A 21,195-nucleotide genomic window follows, 5' to 3' on the forward strand; every position below is an offset into this window, starting at 1 on the left:
TATATATATATATATATATATATATATATATATATATATATAAAACCATATATTTCCCATTGTAAAACAATAGATTTTTAAAAAATAATCAGGATAAACTGAGCAATAATGTATTAATTGTTGATAAGTGATGAAATAAAAGCACTTCTTGGTAGGGAACTCAGTCTCTTAATAAGGACTTACTGCTGTCTCATTCGTTTACATCCTTGAGGTAAATCTGTGCAGCTCCTATTTCCTTCATGCAACTCGGGGGCGGACCAGCGTCTCTTTCGGGAGCGTGGCTTATCCTGGATCTCCCGCCGGGAATCAGACGGAAGCGATGTGGCAAGGGGCGGTGCCGTTCTGTCAGATCCGTGTGTGCTGGTCTCTGATCCTGCAGAAATGCGACTGCATGAGAGTTGTTGCAGCGAGGTGGGTGTCGGGATCGATGAGGTCATCGGCGGGGGTAACGAGGTCAACGATGGGGTCAATGAGTTCATCGTCGAGGTCACTGAGGAGGCTAAGGTGGCCACTGGGGTCAGTGAGTTGGGCATAGGTGTCAAGGTTGTTGTTGCTGTCGAGGGCAATGAGGTTGGCGTAGGGGTCAAAGCCAGGCAGACGTCTCCCGGACTGAGCTGGCGGCAGTGGAGGCCGTAAAGCTCGGCGCTCCTCTGAGGACTGCATGAAGACCAGCCTCTGTCCCGCACAAAAAATGGATACTCCTCCAAAACCGTGAGCAATTCCTGCCAAGAGAAAAACCAGGAAACTCAACAAATGCTCGCCTGGTACTTGCACAAAATTAAATTGTGTTAATGCCTTTCCAGTGAGACAGGAAACTAGGTAAAACACTTCAGATCATTCAGATTCAAATTCTCTGTCTTTCCACTAAAGATATTTAGCCTGGGGAAATTACACTGCATTTTAAAGAGGAATATTAGCCCAGAAATAATTGGTCTAGAAATGTAAGTTAAGGAAATTTATTCCAGAAACCTAAACCCTGTAACTTCAGTTCAGAAACCTAAACCCAGAAACCTAAACCCTGGAACTTCAGTTCAGAAACCTAAACCCAGGAACTTCAGTTCAGAAACCTAAACCCAGAAACCTAATATCAGGAACTTCAGTTCAGAAACCTAATCCCAGGAACTTCAGTTCAGAAACCTAAAGCCAGGAACTTCAGTTCAGAAACCTAATCCCAGGAACTTCAGTTCAGAAACCTAAAGCCAGGAACTTCAGTTCAGAAACCTAAACCCAGGAACTTCAGTTCAGAAACCTAATCCCAGGAACTTCAGTTCAGAAACCTAAACCCAGAAACATAATCCTAGGAACTTTACCTTAGGAACAGCACAGGAATTTTAGTCCAGGAACTTTAGTTCAGGAACCTTATCCCAGGAACTTTAGTTCAGGTACATAAACCCAGAAATCATAGCAGAGGAACTTTAATTCAGGAACGTTAGCTCAGGCACTTTATTAATGAAACCTTATCTTAGGAAACTTAGCCCAGGAAATGTAGCCTAGGAAAAGTCCAGGAACCATAGCCCAGGAACTTTAGACTAGAAACCTTACCCCAGGAAGTTTAGTACAGAAACCTAAACCCTGGAACTTTTGCCAGGAACTTTATTTCAATAACCTAAACCTAGTAAAAATAATAATAAATTTCAGGAACTTTATCCTAAGAACAGCCCAGGAACCTAAGTTGAGGAACCTTAGCCCTGAAACTTTACTTCAGGTACATAATCCCAGGTAACCTAGATGAAGAACTTTAATTCAGGAACCTTAGCCAAGACATTTTAGTTCAGGAACCTAAGCTTACAAAGTTGGTGGGTGTCTGACTCTTGTCTGACGTCACTTCCGCTAATTTCATTTGACACTTTCAAATGACGCTATTTTCATTTGGCTATCATACATGAATGTTTCCCATAAACTACATTTTCCCTTATTTACACAGTTTTAGTGAGAATAATAGGCAAAACTGTCATGTCTGCTCCACACACAAACAAACTCCCTTTCCAAGAATCTTCAGACAAACAATGAACTACAAACCTAGTCACATGACCCATCACATGAATGCAACCTTATTCCAGTTCCCCCAGACTTCCAATCACAGCCCCCTGTTCCCAATCAGCCTATAATCATTCCCCATAAATAACCCAGGCTGCGCCTCAAATCGGCTCAATCGCTCAGTAGTCAGGGAACTCATCAGGGAGTCGGCCATTTTAAGGGCTGTCTCGATTGCATAATCCTTCCAGTACACTGGAACATTCTCTCCGTAAAAAATCCCACAATGCACCACAAAAACCAGGGAGCATCGATGCTCACTATGTTCCCTTATTGGAAATGAAGTAATGTTTTCTGATGCCCCTCAGCTCGAGCAAAAAATGTGGGACGAACTCTCAGCCAACTTCTGGCTACATGTAGTAGCTTCTTATTGTTGTTGTGGATCTCAAATGATTACTTACGTTAGCGATTTTTAACTTTAGTTGACATTTTTTATGCGGTTTGTTTGAGTCTAATGGCTTCTAAATGTTTAATGATATATTTTTTTTAATCCACTAGCTTGACTACGTTGCTGACATATTGACATATTTATATGACATATAAAACGTAATGATTTTGAAGTTTAAAATTTTTGGTGACGTTGTCATGTTGCCGGAAATCGAGTTACCAGTGTCCCATTCCTTTCCAGTGCACAAATTCATGTACACGGTTCACCACCTCCTGAACTAGGGAGCTGGTTGAGACGTACCCCCCCCCCCCCCCCCCCCCCCCCGAACTTTAAGTGAATGTTTGTAAATTCTCTCTTAAATTTAGAGGGTATATTTCATTTTTTGCCAAATTTGTTGGGTTTCCACATTCAGTAATGGAAATATTGTATGTATAGCAGCGGTAGCTAAGTGTTTAAGACGTTGGACCACTGATCGGAAGGTTGTGAGTTCAAATCCCAGCACCACCAAGCTGCCACTGCTGCGTCCTTGAGCAAGGCCCTTAACCTTCAACTGCTCGGTTGTATAAAGAAAGTCGCTCTGGATAAGGCTGTACATGTAAATGTATAAATCAGTGTTGTTAAAACAGTATTTAAACTGTACAATTTAAACTCAGTATGTTGTCAAGCTCGTAAATTAAAAAAAAAAATTATATATATACATACAGTGGAACCACATTGAGGTTTCTCCATTAATCATTTACTCATAGAAACCTAATTAGTAATTCTGAAATCCTAAAACCCTGCACATTTCATAGGGTCCTATGGTTTTCACATGTGATTATATGACTAATCACGTGCAGAACTTGTCAGTGACGCACAGATTGCACAAGTAAATTCTAGTAACCGTGTGAGTAATCTGTGATCACACATGGACATGCGAGAAAACTTTTAAATAAATGAATCATGCAGAAAAAAAAAAAATATGCAAAGCATTTTATCGCGTACGAAATAAAAAAAAAAAAACCCAAAACACACGTACATTTCAGATATGAATCGTGCGATTGCTCATATGTGAAGTTCATATGACTTTTCTCGTTCATAACTATCTAAAATATCGTCATTTACCACACGAGCATTAAGTAACGAGTTCATCGGGAATACTGGAAGGTTTTAGAGTCACAGCGCCGTGTCAGTTGTGTAGCAGCGCAAGCTCATGTTTGCATATTCATAAGAATTTGAACAAGCACACTTGTAGGAAGGTTAAAATGCTTCATTCATACGGAATGCAACTAAATCACCTCTAGAGACACACTGCGTTGGGAGCACAAACGGGGCGAGTGTACTACACTTTACGATCGCAGTAGTAGTAGTAGTAGTAGTAATGGGCGGTTTAGTGGTTTATCTGGTGTATTGGATATAAAATGTGTTTATCTTAAGGTGTAGATTTTGATATATCGGTATGCAACACTTATGTCAGTATAAAATGTTCAGTATTACACAATATCCACAAAGAACAGGATGCAACAGACCCAAACACTGAATGTTGCGACATGAAAAGAAAAAAACACATTATTTTGTATTCTTGAATGCACACTGGTTCTATGAGTCTGTTTAATATATATAAAACGAGGCAACAAAACAAGGCTACTATGGTTTTATTTACTACCCCGAAAGGTTCTTCGGTTTATCCTTCTGAAGGTCCCTTAAAGGTTTTACGTAGTACCCGAGAACAGAGGGCTTTTCTTGAAAAGTTTGAAGTTAAATCCTTAGAGGTAAAACTCTTAACCATGCGGAGAACCCTTGAAGAACCCTTATTTCTAATCGTATATAGTAATCAATATGTTTCTACCGATACGCACTGATTTAACACTTTTTTTTGTTTTGCTGACTGGTAAAGTGAGTTAACATTTGTCAATCTATTCTAGAGCCGATAGCCATGGCTTTCCCACTTCTGGACTGACCTGAGTGTTGCAGTCGGCAAGCAAAACCTGCAGATGATTGAAGCCATCGGTGGGTCCAGGTGAGATGAGTAGGATGGTGCAGGTACTCAGGTGGAACTCAGGTGTGGTGTCGGCGCTGTGCAGGAAATCCTCCGTCTGTAACTCTTCCACCCTTTTCAGACGGCCACCGGCCAACTCAATAAGGGAACCCTTGGCAAAATGAGGTAGGACTGCACTTGTTGGTGGGTCAGGACCACTGAGGACTGAAACAGAGGGTCGATAGGATCCTGGTGAAAGTTCTCGCTCCTGATAGACCCCATGGTTGTTGTGCTGACCATGAGGAGAGTGCTGGGAGTTCCTCAGAGGGGATGGAGGAGGACCTGAGGGATTAAAACTGGGGTATGCCTGAGGGTTATGGTGAACTGAGGAGTACAGAGACCCCAGGGCATAGTAGATCTGAGCTCCTGATTGGGAGGCACTTCCAACGGAAGGCTCATGAGAAGCCTTTGTCTTTCGTGTTTCAGAGGTGTATGTGTGGGGAGTTGGAGGTTTTAGGATTGCCAGAGAGTCCCTGTCCGTATTGTGATGGAAGGAATGTGCATTAGGACCCACCTGGGACGGGGATACCCTCCTTGTATCGCGCCCTACCAGATCTTCTTGATTCTTCTTCCTTCCGTTGGAGTGGGAACCACCAACTCTTGGTTGAGAGTCACTTCCACTTTCCACCCTTCCACTGGATTCTGATCTAATGCCTTGTCCATCGAGACCATTATGTCTCCTGCTTGAGTACCTGAGCCTGCTTTCTGAAAGAAAATCATTGTGGTAGAGTGATGTTTGTGGGAAAAGGTGTGAGGAGGATGATGAAGGGAAGAGAGAGGAGGCATAGTCTCGCCTGAAATAGGGCCACATGTCCCTGGAATCGACTGCATAAGTGCCCTTGTATGTAGGCATCGACATGGACGGATGCAAACCAAGGGAATTGATTTCTCCTCGTAGCCAGCGAGAGTGGTGAGGAATTGGCGGTTCAGTTTCACCTTCTGACCTCCGTCCACTTGATCCATCTCTCCAGGAAGGTGAACCTGAGCCACGTCTTTCTCTCACCTGGCCAGAAAGGTATGGGTGGTGAAGGGATGAGTGGTAGGGCAGCTGCCATGATAGGGGAAACGGAAGGGCTGGAAGTTGGGGTGGGGGAGGTGGTGGAGGAGGTGGAAGGAATTCTTTATCGCCACGTGGTACGTGTTCCTGCCCTTCGGAAAGGTATTGTCTCCGGTGTCGAAGCGGTGCCGGGTATTTGAACTCGTCCTCCGGGGGGCGTTGTTCAGACGAGCCTTGCCGGGACTCGCGCTTTTTCGGGGGGAGGCTGGGATTCATGGGGTCTCCCCCAGGCCTGAGGGGCCAAAACTAGGTCACATGGGCTGATGGGGAGAACGAGGGGTCCGGATGGTGGCAAGATTCTCGGCTGAACAGCATCACGCACAAGATCGCAACTCACTCGGACCTGCGCTCAGAATTGCTCGCCTGAGAAAGAGAAAAAGCGAATGTATCAGAAACCACATGAGCAAATGATTCAGAAATGCAGTGTGCGTGACACTAAAGAAGGAAACAATCGTTTCTTGGCTAACTGATGACATTTGGGATAAGCGAACCATACGTATTGTACATATACACTGTTCCTTCAAGAATGTTCAGTGTGCTGTGGGTTCCCTGACTGTGATTAGTATGTGGACACTTCTTACAATCACAGATATACAGCTCTGGTGTGTGAGGGTTTTAATGAAACACTTTCCATCCAGAGTTTGCAATGTGTGACTAAGAGTGTCAGAGAGAGAGAGAGAGAGAGAGAGGGAGGGAGAGAGAGAAATGTTGTTGGAAAAAAATCATAAAGTGGCCAAATCACTGATCCAGCCAATACTCGAGTCTCTGAACAGATCTAAATATATCTTACATGTGATTCCCACAATAACAATGTGCTAACAAACACACAAATCCATACCTGAACCACACACACACACACACACACACACTACAGGAGGCAATATGCCTGCTCTTCGGAGAGGAAAAATGCTGATAAGTTTCTTCGGATCGTTGAAGCAAAGTGGGAATCCGACAAGTCGTCACCATCCACGGGAACACTTCACACACTTCACACACACGCACACCCTTCACACACACACACACACACACACACACATACACACACTTCACACCATTGGGTCCAGCTGTCAGTCACCGTTACCGTAGCAATTGAACGAGCTGCTCACCACCCACCCCTGATTGCCATAAGCTCGCCACAGGGTGTGCGGGGGAGTTTGCGCGAAATGAGAGAAAGAGAGAGAGCGGGAGAGAGAGAGAGAGAGGGAGAACCAGAAATGGTAGAAATGACAGAAAGAAGGAAGGAGGGATGTAGAAGGAAGGAGAAACGGAGGCGCATATAGAGAATGAGTCGGAATGGTGAGAATGAGAAAAAAGGATGAAAGGAGTGGAGAGAGAGAGAGAGAGAGAGAGAGAGAGAGAGAATGAGGGAGGGAGAGATGGAGCGAAACAGAGGTACTGATGGATCGAGAAATGTGAAAGTTGAGAGAGAAGAATGGAGGGTGTGGAGAGAGAGGAAGAGAAATAGAGAGAAAGAGGAAAAGAGAGGAAGTCAGACAGACAGAGAGAGAGGGTTCTCATTTCATTGCATGTGTGTGTGTGTGTGTGTGTGTGTGTGTGTGAGAGAGAGAGAGAGAGAGTGTGAATGTGTGTGTGTGGGAGTTTCTCTAATGTCTCTAAATTAAACTCTCTGATGTTTCGACGCCACATCTGCTCCTCCGTCTACAGCGCCGCCGCTGTCGCCATGGAAACTGAGCCCATACATTCAAGGCAGAGAACATGTGTGTGTGTATGTGTGTGTGAGGGGGATACATGGAGATACCAGTCTGAGACACACAAACACACTCTTCGGTGCAACAAACACAATAAACTGGTGACAGTGAGCATGACCAACATCTGTAATATGTGATATGATGATACACTCACCGGCCACTTTATTAGGTACAACTGCTCATTCATGCAATTATCCAAACAGCCAATCATGTTGCAGCAGCACTATGCAAAAAAAAATCATGCCGATAAAAGTCATGAGCTTCGGGTAATGTTCATCGAGTATGAAACAATGTACTGAGTACTGAGTATTTCACAAACTCAGGATTTTCACACACCGCAGTCTGTAGAGCTTATACAGAATGGTGAGAAAAAACATCAGACATCCTGTGAGCGAAAGCTCTGCCTGTGGAAGCTTGTTCATGAGGTCAGAGGAGAATGACCAGACATTTTCGAGCTGACAGGAAGGATAGAGTAACTCAAATAAGCACTCTACAACCGCGCCGAGCAGAAAAGCATCACGACACGTCGAAACCTGAAGTGAATCGGCTACAAGCACAGAAGCTCAAATCAGGTTCCACTCCAGTCAGCCAAGGACAGGAATCCGAGGCTCAGATCAGACGTTCACAGGTTCACACTTTAAGGGTTTCAACAGAAACACGACCAAAGAACCCTTAAAGTCGATAAAGAAAATACTTTCAGACATTTTCTCTATATATCAAACTCATACCGTATATCCAGCGCAAAACTAAAGAAGCAAAACAAAACATCTCGGCGGATCTATTATAAAGAGGGACGTTGTTTAACAGCACGTGCTTCAGTGTACGCGTGTTACCAATCAAAATGAAATAAAAAAAAAAATAACAGGATATTTAGATGAACGATCTCTAAATTTGTAAGTGTATTACAAATGTTGTCAGATCTGTTTTTAGTCACATTTGAGGTTTGCTCCGTGTTCGCTTTCACACACACTGTTGCCCTCGGTTAAGCAGCACACACACACACAGCTTTGATTTTGATCAAAGCAACCACGGTGATTTTCAGAAATTACTCAGTCAGTAAAACTTTATGTTCTGTTTTGGTCGGAATGACAGAATTTCTCTAATGAACATTACTTTAAAAAAAAAAAACAAAACTCATATTTCTACCACAGTAACACAACAACAACAACAACAACAACAACAAAGTATAAAACTTTGGCATCCCACTGTTCTCACTATTTCTTTTCTTCTGCCCAAGAAATGTCATGCATATCGAAATTGTAAGCCTGTAAAGTGAAAATAACTATAATTAAATAAGCGTCCTAGTACAATAGTCATTCCAGTAGTGAAAATGCTCAGAGCTTTCTTGTAATGAATATGAGTAAAGCCCCGGTGTAAGCAGTCATATTTCCGCTCGGGCTTTTCTATTTCTGGCCTCGATTTATTCCCCTATTTATGGCTTTGCTTCTTTCTTGCACAACCAAGGGCTGATGGGTAAGAAGCAGCACTCGCTGGTACAAACGGGCTGCTCTTCTGAAATAAATATTTCATCACGGATATCGAGTCACTCTATGAAGCATGTTTGTACTATAACAGTATACTGAGATATAGTGAAGTTTGTGTTGGTGAGTGAGTTCGTACTCAAGATGAACAGAAAGATAGAATGAAATAGTTTGAAAATATACCGTAGTAAACGTACTGTATATTGGAGTCGACACGATTGTGATGTCACTACCGTGGACGTATTTGCATATTCAAATATATACAAATGTGTTCATACTGGAACTCAGTGTCTGAAGTTTATTTTTGAAACATAACAGAATTTTGTTTAGCACATATATATATATATATATATATATATATATATATATATATATATATATATATATATATATATATATATATATATATATATATATATATATTTGTTTTGGACGTGAACATATTCTCACACTATTTTATTGGTTTTATTATTACTAATGTTCGTTTGTATATGTATACTATGTGAGACATTACTAAGTTAGCTAGCTAATTTTATCCCCTGCAAACGTAACTGTCTATGCTATCTTGCAAGAGAAATTTTTCAGCAATGTTTTTATTTTTAAAACCTTTTAATCGTGTATCATTTTTCATCTTAATTTCTGGAGAAACCGCTTCTGTGACATTATTTTTCTGCGGGTGAATCACCGACAGCATGCGCTACACTGTATTTAGTGCACTATAAAGGGTGTATACGGGGTGGATTATGTCATACACGTAAGTAATGACTAGGAACAGACTATGCAAATCAGCACATGCCATTCAGTAGCCCTGAATGAATAAGACGGTTACCGCATTTAAAAATAAAATCGTAATTTTTCATGCCGTTGTAAATCTTTGCGAAGATGTATGAAGGCTTTAAAGTGCGGATCTTTAAAGACGGATTGTTTTACACTGGTGTAGAATTGGACTGAAATGCGTCTCAGACTTCCTGTAGTGGTTTGAGCAATCAGATTGGGCGTGTTTACTGTTTCCTTTTTAATGTGCATTATCCCTATCCGGATATGATCCCTGATACCTAAGACGCATGAAAAAAAAAAAGAAGTGTAGACGGGGCAAATAAGATGTGGGTCGGTGGGAGGCGGGGGTGATGGGCTAGGGGGTTACCGAGTACAAGTACAAGTCAATTCCGAAGAAATTAGACCGGACGACAAAAATGCAACTTGTACGTCGTCCACTTTATTCCACTTTCATCTGTCAGGTTCTAGTATAATACTCATTTCAGTAGTAGCGCTGTTCGGGACAGACTGCTTTCACTGTGTGACTTCTGTAATAACATTTTTAGAGGAGATCGGTGAGATGTCTGGTCCGCAGTTAAGTCTATCAACACGTGATGAACGAGTGTTCACAGGTTTCTCCTTCAAAAAATCGGGATGATTGCATCATAAACGTTCATATGTTCTTTTATTTGATTGTATTACGTTATATTCTCTCTCTATTTACAAATATATAGAGAGCATTATGGAATCATTTTATGATGTGATTATATTCACCGCTATTTTGCAGCCTCTAATGTTAGAGGTTCAAGAATGTACAGCGAGAATGAACCGCTCATTCGTTTATATCTAGAAACAGGCAGGTATCGGCACATCAGATGTAATGCTTTTCAATACCATGTTCAAGACATTCATACATCGGCTATGACCGATTGTGTTCGTGCATACGCATCCATACCGTCTCACACAGCAACCAGACCAAATAACACCTACATCTTCTTCACGCTGTCGTTCGGTTGCATTTTTAAGGCCTTTGAAACGTGTATTTAAGACATTTTTTAATGCTAATTAAGGCCTTATTTTTACATTAAGGACATTTTAAGAAAAATTTACTTTTAAAGTGCACCTATTATGGTTTTGAAACGTGTCTTCTTTTGTTTAAAAGGTATCATACGATAGATTTACATGCATCCGAGGTCAAAAAAAAACAAAAAAAAAACAACCCACACGTTAACGTGCTCATAATTTAAACTGCAGTGTTAGCTTTTCTCCCCCCAGTGTCACAAATGACTCGTTCAATAATCCGTTCTAAACTCGCCCTTTCAGAGAGCATACTCTGCTCTGATCGGTCAGACGTCCCAGTCTGTCGTGATTGGTCGACCGCTGTCAGCGAGCGGCCGATGAAGACCACAGGCGGGGCTTTTTTGTTACAAATCTACGTAGGTTCGTACAGGAAGTAGAGTCTGGAATCACTAACGAGTCGATTCAGCTGTTCAGAATCGATTCCTTCTTTTGGGAGTCGATAACTCCGTTTGTCGTGCGCTTTGAATTTTGAAACTTTGCAGACTTTTTTACATTCACAAACAGCTACGTATATCACACGCTACATGAAAGGTCATATTTGAGAAACCATAATAGGTGCACGTTAAAGAAAGTACATTTAATCCTGTCCAGACAGAGCTATAGATTATGACGTATGAATATTACATTTTAAGAGTTGATCCCGAAAGGTGTGTGCTTTGATTTGGCTCGGTTTTATACACAGACAACATAACGTTTTAGCAGAACTTTGTAAAAACCAGAAAACAAAGGTAAATGTAGAACTGGTGCCTGATTTTGGGGCTCGGTGGATTAGCGGTTAGCACGTTTGCCTCGCACCTCCGGCGTTGGGGCTTTGAATCTCGTCTCCGCCTTGTGTGCATACGATTCGCTTGCTCTCTCCGTGCTTCGGTAGTTCCCTCCAGGTACTCCAGTTTCCTCCTCCAGTCCAGACACAGCCTATGCATTGTAGGCTGATTGACATGTCCAAATTGTCCATAGGGTGTGAATGGGTGTGTGCATGCGTGTGCGATTGTGCCCTGTAATGGGTTACATTTAGATATATATTGATCCGCAGAGAGGTTCAGACATGGTGAATAAACTTACAATGTTAATTCTATCTGAAAAAGTTTTCTGGACATAAAGCAGCCCCAAGGATTTACACTACAAAGGCTTCAGGTGGGAAATAAAATGCAAGAACTCTGTACACTCCGAGCACCTCTGACTGTCCTTTCAGGCAGCACAGAAAATCAATACGTCTAGTAGATGAGCACAGACAGCAGCATTGTAAATCGGCTTTTCTTTTTTTGAACCGACGAAGCCAGGTCTCACACTGACTCGCTGCAGCTTTAACACCTTCACTTTAGTCTTTGGGAAATATCACACAACTCTCACTCAAACAGTTCGGATTTAGAGCTGCTGAAACTGAGGGTGATTCCCATACGCCGGTGGGCGATAACAGAGTTCTCGTCAGGATCTGAAACAGTCAGAAAGAAAACTCGGGGCTGAAGAAAAGAGTTTTTTTTTCGGGGAAGGAGAACATGATAACTTTGGTGCTAATGTAGCCTGGTTCGGAGCCACAATATACTGTAGCTGATGTATAGCAAGTTAGTGCTTTGTTTGAGCAGGACAGAGAACACAAGGACAAAACACACACACACACACATTACTTCCAGTGCTATGTTACAACTAACGCAGAGCTCTAGTTCTGCCTTGGCCACGCCCCTTAATTTCTTCCTGTATATAGAAGAGATAAAACACTTGGTGGTGCGCTGTTGCATGAAAATAATCAACAACAGGGTGGTGTGATAAAGAGGAGTTACTGTTACCACATAGAGGTGATTCTTTTCCTGTCCTATGTGTATATAGTTGCAGTTAAGGTTGGGGGCTTCAAGCTGCCACTCTTGCGCCCTTAAGCAAGGCCCTTAACCCTTTCTGCTCCAGGGGGCGCCGTATCATGGCTGACCCTGCACTCTGGACTCCCAGCTTCCTGACATGCTGGGACATCCGAGGAAAAGAATTCCACTGTCCTGTAATGTATATTTAATAATGTATAATGTATATTTAATCATTATTACTTCCTGTTATCACATACACTACAGTAGCTATAAAAAAAAAAAAAAATCCTCCCTTCACCAGCGTCTCTTATTCTGTGGCGGAAAGAACCTCAACGCTACAGCTTTACCTCTGACCGTTACAAAGCGCTGACGCTGGAGACTCCTTCCGTAAATATACACGTAGAAACATACATCTCCTCACAAAAGTGCACAACTACAGCGTGTTAACAAACTGGGTAACACTTTACACTAACAGTACACGAGTAATCACGCGCTAATACCTGGATTAATACTTACTTCAACGCGAACTAACGCCGAGTTAAGGCACATACTAATCACGAGCTACAGTAATGAAGAAGTAACCTTAACTACGACGTGAGTTTTAGGAATTCACGCGTGAATAACGGCCATGATGTTCGTGTACGCAGCTGTGTATCGTTAAATTACATAAACGATGCACGTTTAATTCATATTCTTTCCTGGAGCATGGAGCATGTGTAATGTAGTTGACTCCTACGTGTTAATTAACACATCGACTAACAGACGTGTACTTGCGCCGGTCGTTATTCAACGCATGAGTGATGGACACGGCGGAGTTAAGGTCAGCGCTTCATTAGTTCGTGATTAGTACAGCGGTGATTAGTTCTTATTTAAGAAAGTATTCATTCCGGTATCAGTGCACGGTTATTAATGTACGGTACTGTTATTTTAAAGTGCTACTACATTTATAATGTGAACGGTTAGAAAAGATCAATTAATTGATTAATTAATCGAACTTTACACAGGCATACATGTAAAAACAAACAAACAAACAAACAAACAAACAAACAAAAAAAAACAAGCCAAAAGTGACCCAATTAATCAAATATGTGCAATAAAAATTAAACATAGTCTACATACATGCAGATGCTAAATTCCGTTATAGATAAGATTTGTATGATATTTACTTAAAATACGCAGTATTTGGATATTAATGAGTGTGTGAGAGTGAGCAGCCCAAAGAAACAATATCGCAGATCATAAACTTTTAATATTTGAGATTTTTATTTATTTATTTATTTATTTATTTACTTACCAACTGTAATAACGTTTCCTTGTTGTTGATATCGGACGCTGGTGTTTCTTATATGTTTAGTTTTTTTGGTGTTTTTTTTTTTTTCCCGAAAAATTCGGTGCATTATTTCAGTGAAAATAAACACAACGACTCGGCATTCTTATTTACGTAAACGTTCTCCGGGGGAAATATCGATTCGTTTCGATTCGATTGGCGTTCGTGTGTGTGTGTGTGTGTGTGTGTGTGTGTGTGTTGGGGGGAGGGGTGGGGACGACATCATTTAGGCTGGAGAAATAAAAAATAAATAAATAAATAAATAAATAAATAAATAAATAAATAAATAAATCAAGATACATAAAGATGCAAAGGGAACTGCTTTATAATCACATCATAGTGCTCGGAGTTAGACCTGAAATAGAACTGAATTGCAAGGTTCCTACAGATTACCACACCTAATAAGTACATCTAGATAGATAGAATATATTAAATTAATAGATAGATAGATAGATAGATAGATCGATAGATAGATCGATAGATAGATAGATAGATAGATAGATAGATAGATAGATAGATAGCAAACAACTTTATAATTCACTGCATATAATCAGAACTGAACTAGAACAAACTGGTGAACATACAGAGTGCATAAAGTGTAAGTTAGTGTGTGTGTGTGTGTGTGTGAGAGAGAGAGAGAGACAGAGAGAGTGTTTTCCCATCCAAGCGGTAATATGGTGTGACTGACCTTTGAGTGGGCAGAGCAGCTATCCGTGCAGTGGCTAAAATTCTCCGCGTGTGTAACGCACTTACAGGTCCCCACTTTTCTTCCACACACACACACACACACACACAGCAATGGCAACAGGCCTTCAACACACAAACACACCAATACAGACACAACCGAGGAGTCACAAGACGTCGAGAGCCTGCAAAGAGAGCGAGTGTGCGCGCGCGCGCGTGTGTGTGTGTGTGTGTGTACACACAGCTAAGGAAATGAGTAATATCTTGCCATGCAACAGCAGACCAGTTGCTGCTCTCGCCCACTCGTCTTACTCACTGAGAAACACACACACACACACACACACACACACACACACACACGCACACACACACTTGTACTAAGTGGCTGGAGATCACATGGACCGTAACACACGTGCACACACACACACACACACTCATACACAAACATAGAATTAATACATTCTGTAGGAGATGGAGCAAGAAGATAGAGATGGAGATAAACTGAAAGAAGAGATGGAGAGAGAAGAGATTCGTCCTACACAAACTCTCTGACTCAAATCAAAACTGCACTCTGTATCTCTCTCTCTCTCTCTCTCACACACACACACACATACACACACACACACACACACACACACTTCTCTTTGCATTTGTCTTTGACTCATATTCCATTCAGGTGCAACGTCAGCACTGTGAGAACACTAACGCCATGTTATGTATGAAATTAGCCTCATTTTTAAAAAAAAATAAAAAAGCAAACAAACAAACAAACAAATAATTCATAATGAATCATTCATTTCCTTCAACAGGTGAGAAGTTCGGACAACCCGAACTGCTAAACGTTTGGTATCCGAGCTGTAGTTTTACAGGCGTTAAGCAGTCCCTCCGGAATTGTAACGATTTTACAAATCGCGGAAACGAACGCAAATCACGTAAACGCCGCGGTAATCTTCGCAGCGTGCAATTTTCCAAAATCACCGCAGAGTTTGCGCAGGTTCGGGTCGAGACGCGTCACGTGGCGTCATCGCGGTGCGCTTTCAGCCAAGGTCGTCTTCGATCACAGCTAAAAGGTCTCGTTTACCGACAAACATCACCGCGAAAGAGCGTACGAAGAACCGTTTCGCGCGTTTTTGCGATTCCGTCAATCCGAGGAAAATCAAAAGCACAAAAACTCTACGAGTGACGTCGCGGATTTTTGAAGAAATCGTTGCCGCCGCGGCGATCCCCAAAAAAACACGCACTCCTGTAAGGACTTCTCAAATCTTCCGCGTAATCGCATAAACAGCTCTTAGTGTGTCGGAACATCTGTTAACATCTGTGCAAAAGAACACTGAATAGAGAATTAGAGAAGGAATAAAACAGATGGGGGTCGTGCGTCTTGACACCGCGTGATGCGTCTTGACACGGACGCGAGCTTTAAAGTCGATTTTCTACAACGGCGCGTCCTGGAGAGTTTTATTCTTCTTATACTGCGGCAATTTGCCAACGGTGACCATCTTTCCTTATCAAAGAACGACATGTTGAACTTTTTATCCGTTTCTAGTTACGTTGAATTGAACGCGCGCTGTTACAGGGAAACTATATCAACTAACAGCACATCCTGAAGTGCTTTCCACGCATACCACAGCAATTTCCCAACAATTATGTTAGTATCATTATTACTATTATTATTATTCTTTTTTAAAAAAAAGGACATGCTGTACTCCTTATCAGTTTATAGGTACATTTACAGTAATAATTACAATGAATGCGTGTCGTTGCCGGAGTGTTTTATTCCTCGTATAGCCCAATCTGTCATCGCTAACCATTTGATTTATTACAGAATGACAAAATGTGCTCTTTTTTTTATCCATTTATAGTTGCATTTCATCTGTTCAGATAGGAAAGGATGAGGCGGTGTGATGTGGCTTGATGCGGAGTGGAGTTATTGTTACAACTGTTATCATGAAGTATTTTTATTTCTCACATAGCGCGGGTATTTTTTTTATTAAAGAATGACATGTTGAGCATTTATATCCGTTTATAGTTACATTTAATAGCTGCAGTACGTTTAATGGGAGCCATAACAGCACGTCCGGAGGTGTTTTATTCCTCTTATATCCCAGCGATTTGATCATTTTATTTATTCAAGAATCACATGTACTATTTATCCGGTTATAGTTACATTTAACGCAATGCCTTGGCGTGGATTATTTTACGATAACAGCGTGTCCCGAAGTGTTTTATTCTTCTCACTGCACGGCGATTTGCTAATGATTACGATTTTATTTATGAATGGATGACACGCTGGCTTAGTAGTTAGCACGTTGGCCTCGCACCTCTGGGGCTGGGGGTTTGAATCCGGCCTCTGTTCTGTGTGCGTGGAGTTCGCATGTTCTCCTCGTGCTTCCGTGGGTTTCCTCCAGGTACTCCGGTCCGGTTTCCTCTTCCTGGCATTTCCGATCTGTCCGCAGTGTTGTTCTTGTGCCCCACGCTGGGCTAGCTGAACTACTGTCTCAACGAATCAGACCTTCTGACCAATCAGAACGGAGGACTCGATCTTCTGCACTAGACTGAGGATAAATCGGTAGGCAGACGGCTGCGTTTGTGATGAATGCCATGGCAGTGTGTGAATAAGTGCAGTGGTTTTGATGCGAGTGCATGACTCACATTTCAGAGCAGTATAATAACACAGTGACTATAATACAGGGCTGCGTTTAATATAGAGCCTGACGCGATTCATCAGCCGAGAAGCAGACATTCTTTTATGAATAATGTTTTCACACACACAGACACACACACGCACACACACACACACACACAGACACACACACAGACACACAGAGACACACACAACAAATCATGATCAAAACCAAAATGAAAGCAATGGTCTTAATTACACACTCCTATATACTCATTGAGACACTTTTGTCCAGGTGACTTCTTTAGTAGTCTTTAGATGGATGGATGGATGGATGGATGGCTAGATAGATAGACAGATAGACAGATAGACAGATAGATAGACAGATGTGTATTGTCCTTGTTTTTCTTAAAGTGTGTGTGACGCCTCGTTTTTCCTGTGTGCAGCGTTTTTTCCTCAAAGCTGATCACGTTTCCCGCAGCAATGCCACTAGATCCGTCTGACACAGCAGAATCCAGGATTCTCTCTCTCTCTCTCTCTCTCTCTCTCTCTCTCTCTCTCACACACACACACACACACACACACACACACACACACACACACACACACACACACACACAGTTGTCAAGGACAGGTTTGGACAAATGATGTAGAGGAAGAGGAGGATACAAAGTGACTGACAGGGAAGGGAATGGAGCAAAGGATTACAAGCTGTGTGTGTGTGTGTGTGTAAGTGTGTGTGTGTGTGTGTGTGTGTAAGTGCGTGTGTGTGTGTAAGTGTGCTCTAGATGTTTAGATTTTTTTTAAATAAATAAAGCATTAATAAAGAATTGATATAACTTTCCTGTCACATTATTATTTTTTAATTGAATTTATTTAGCATATATGTTTATTTTTTATTTTTTATTTGTTAATTATTTAAATGTTTGTATAAATGTTTGAAACTGGATGAATGGATTAATATTTTTATATTTATTTCAGATTTGTAAATGTATTAATATTTATTGGAGCATTAAAATTGGCCTAAACTGCTTGTTTATTTATTTACTCAACCATTTTAAAAAAATTTTTTTCAGTGATAACTGTCACTAAATCTATCTATCTATCTATCTATCTATCTATCTATCTATACTATCTATCTATCTATCTATCTATCTATCTATCTATCTATCTATCTATCTATCTATCTATCTATCTATCTATGTATCTATCTATACTATCTATCTATCTATCTATCTATCTATCTATGTATCTATCTATACTATCTATCTATCTATCTATCTATACTATCTATCTATCTATCTATCTATCTATCTATCTATCTATCTATACTATCTATCTATCTATCTATCTATGTATCTATCTATGTATCTATCTATACTATCTATCTATCTATCTATCTATCTATCGATCTATCTACAATATCTATGTATGTATGTATCTATATGTTTTCTTTGTCTGTCTGTCTCTCAGTTTGTTTCTCTATCTATCTATCTATCTATCTATCTATCTATCTATCTGTCTATACTATCTATCTATCTATCTATCTATACTATCTATCTATCTATCTATCTATACTATCTATCTATCTATCTATCTATACTATCTATCTATCTATCTATCTATGTATCTATCTATGTATCTATCTATACTATCTATCTATCTATCTATCTATCTATCTATCTATCGATCTATCTACAATATCTATGTATGTATGTATCTATATGTTTTCTTTGTCTGTCTGTCTCTCAGTTTGTTTCTCTATCTATCTATCTATCTATCTATCTGTCTATAATATCTATGTATCTATCTATCTATCTATCTATCTATCTATCTATCTATCTATCTGTCTATACTATCTATGTATCTATCTATACTATCTATCTATCTATCTATCTATCTATCTATCTATCTGTCTATACTATCTATGTATCTATCTATACTATCTATCTATCTATCTATCTATCTATCTATCTACCTACAATATCTATGTATGTATGTATCTATATGTTTTCTTTGTCTGTCTGTCTCTCAGTTTGTTTCTCTATCTATCTATCTATCTATCTATCTATCTATCTATCTATCTATCTATCTATCTATCTATCTATCTATCTACCTACCTACCTACCTACCTATTTACCTACAGTATCTGTCTGTCTGTCTGTCTGTCTGTCTGTTGCAGTAGACTAGCATCCAGGATGGATTCCCAGGATAGGCCCAACATCCACCACAATCCTACCCAACAAATGAATGAACAAATGAATGAACGCTCTTGACGCCTCTCTCCATCTTCCTCTCCTTCTCTCAGCTACCCCAATATCTCTTCAGTAAGAAGACTGAATATTCTCGGCTTTCCTAAGACTGACTCGACTTCTTTCACATTTAATCAGAAACATTTACGATGATTAATATAGCACGCAGCCTCGAGTCATGGGCACGAGCTCCATTTTCCATCGAAACCATTCGCGAAATGATGCAAATTTTCAAAATTCCCTTTGTAGATCGTTTCGAATCGAGGGCGCAAAGGGAGAAGCGCGACAAGACGTCGCCAGCGACAGACAGGCCAAACAAACACCGACGGATACGATATGACATGGAGTGACATTTTGAAAAACCCTTGTGTGACATGTTTTTATTTTTGTAGTGACATTTGAAGCCAGAGTTTCACTTGGAGTGTAATGAGTTTTAAAACCCACGCCAAGATTCTCGGTATGAAGCACTCGTAGGTGGATACGAACAGCACGAGTGTACAAACACACACACACACACACACACACAATCACACACACCGTGGACAATTCTGTTTATTCGAATTTTATTTGTTTAGTTATAGATACAAGTATTTAAACAGACAGACAGACAGATGTACATAAATACACATAGTAAGATATTGACAGCTAGCTAGCAAGACAGATAGACAGGTAGACAGACAGACAGTTATTACACAAAGATACAGTAACCAGATGCTTATGGAAGGAGTCTCCAGTGTCAATCTATTATAACATTATAACAATCAGGGAGTTTTCCAACACAGGAAAATCTTCAGGACAGACGTGTTTATTTTTATTTTTATGGTTTCTGGTTTCTCTTTAAAATATCAAGCGGTGTTTTTTTTTTTGTTTAGTTTTTTTAAATTATTATTATTAACTTTAAGGGCTGTTTATCGCTGCTACAATGCAAACGATCACGGGAACTTTTTTCTCAGGTGTCCCACGGCTACACTGTAAAACCGGATCAGTTCAATTAACTCAAAAAATTTTTTTAGGAAACTGATTACCTCAAAATTTTTTAAGATGATAAATCAATTTCTTTACGCCTAATACACTTAAATAGCGTTAACTGAGTTAAATTTTTCTTATGTCCTGATGCAGATGTCATGCTGCCGGGTTTAATCCATCCATCCATCCATCCTCTACCGCTTACTCCTTTTCAGGGTCACGGGGAAACCTGGAGTCTATCCCAGGGAGCATGGGGCACAAGGCGGGGTACACCCTGGACAGGGTGCCAATCCATCGCAGGGCACAATCACACACACACTCACACACCCATTCATACACTACGGACACTTTAGACACGCCAATCAGCCTACCATGCATGTGTTTGGACTGGGGGAGGAAACCGGAGTACCCGGAGGAAACCCCCGCAGCACGGGGAGAACATGCAAACTCCGCACACACATGGCCCCGGCGGGACTCGAACCCCCGGCTGGAGGTGTGAGGCGAACGTGCTAACCACTAAGCCTCCGTGCGCGCCTGGTTTAATGTTAAGCTTTAAATGTATTGTATACGTCGCCCTTGCTGCCAAAACGGCTTTAACCCGTCGATGCATGGACTCCGGAAGACCTCTGAAGGTGTGCTGTGGTATCTGGCACCAAGACGTTAGAAGCAGATCCTCTAAGTGCTGTAAGTTGTGAGGTCGGGCCTCCATGTTCGTCCAGAAGGTCCCACAGACGCTCGATCGGATTGAGATCTGGGGAATGTGGAGGCCGAGTCGACACCTTGAACTCTTTGTCATGTTCCTCAAACGGTTCCTGAACAACGTTTGCAGTGTTTCAGGATGCAGAAAGCGGCCACTGACATTAGGGAATACCTTTACCATGAAGGAGTGCACTTGGTCTGTAACAGTGTTTCGGTAGGTAGGTAGTTAGTACGTGTCAAAGTAACATCCACGTGAATGCCACGCGCATCCTGGTGCCAGCTCTTCCCCATGTAAGCGATGCACACGCACTTGGCTATCCACATGACGTAAA

At 41.1% G+C, this 21,195-nt stretch overlaps 1 protein-coding gene across 2 annotated transcripts in view; it reads right to left on the minus strand.

Annotated features, from left to right (window-relative positions):
- The window catches only part of zmp:0000000926 (ataxin-1), a 37,815-nt gene continuing 16,620 nt past the window's right edge, over nucleotides 1-21,195 (minus strand). Inside the window, exons 1-3 of one of the 2 annotated variants that reach the window (XM_017486755.3) lie at nucleotides 14,331-15,681; nucleotides 4,363-5,859; nucleotides 1-722 (exon numbers count right to left, since the gene is read on the minus strand). In XM_017486755.3, the coding sequence (XP_017342244.1) occupies nucleotides 180-722; nucleotides 4,363-5,712 (1,893 nt within the window). In that variant the 5' untranslated portion in view covers nucleotides 5,713-5,859; nucleotides 14,331-15,681 and the 3' untranslated portion in view covers nucleotides 1-179. Of the gene's footprint in view, nucleotides 723-4,362; nucleotides 5,860-14,330; nucleotides 15,682-21,195 lie in introns of those variants that run through there. The other variant, XM_017486756.3, reaches the window with a different exon arrangement.

This window comes from Ictalurus punctatus, chromosome 15 (assembly GCF_001660625.3).
Source record: "Ictalurus punctatus breed USDA103 chromosome 15, Coco_2.0, whole genome shotgun sequence".
NCBI classification, from domain to species: domain Eukaryota; kingdom Metazoa; phylum Chordata; class Actinopteri; order Siluriformes; family Ictaluridae; genus Ictalurus; species Ictalurus punctatus.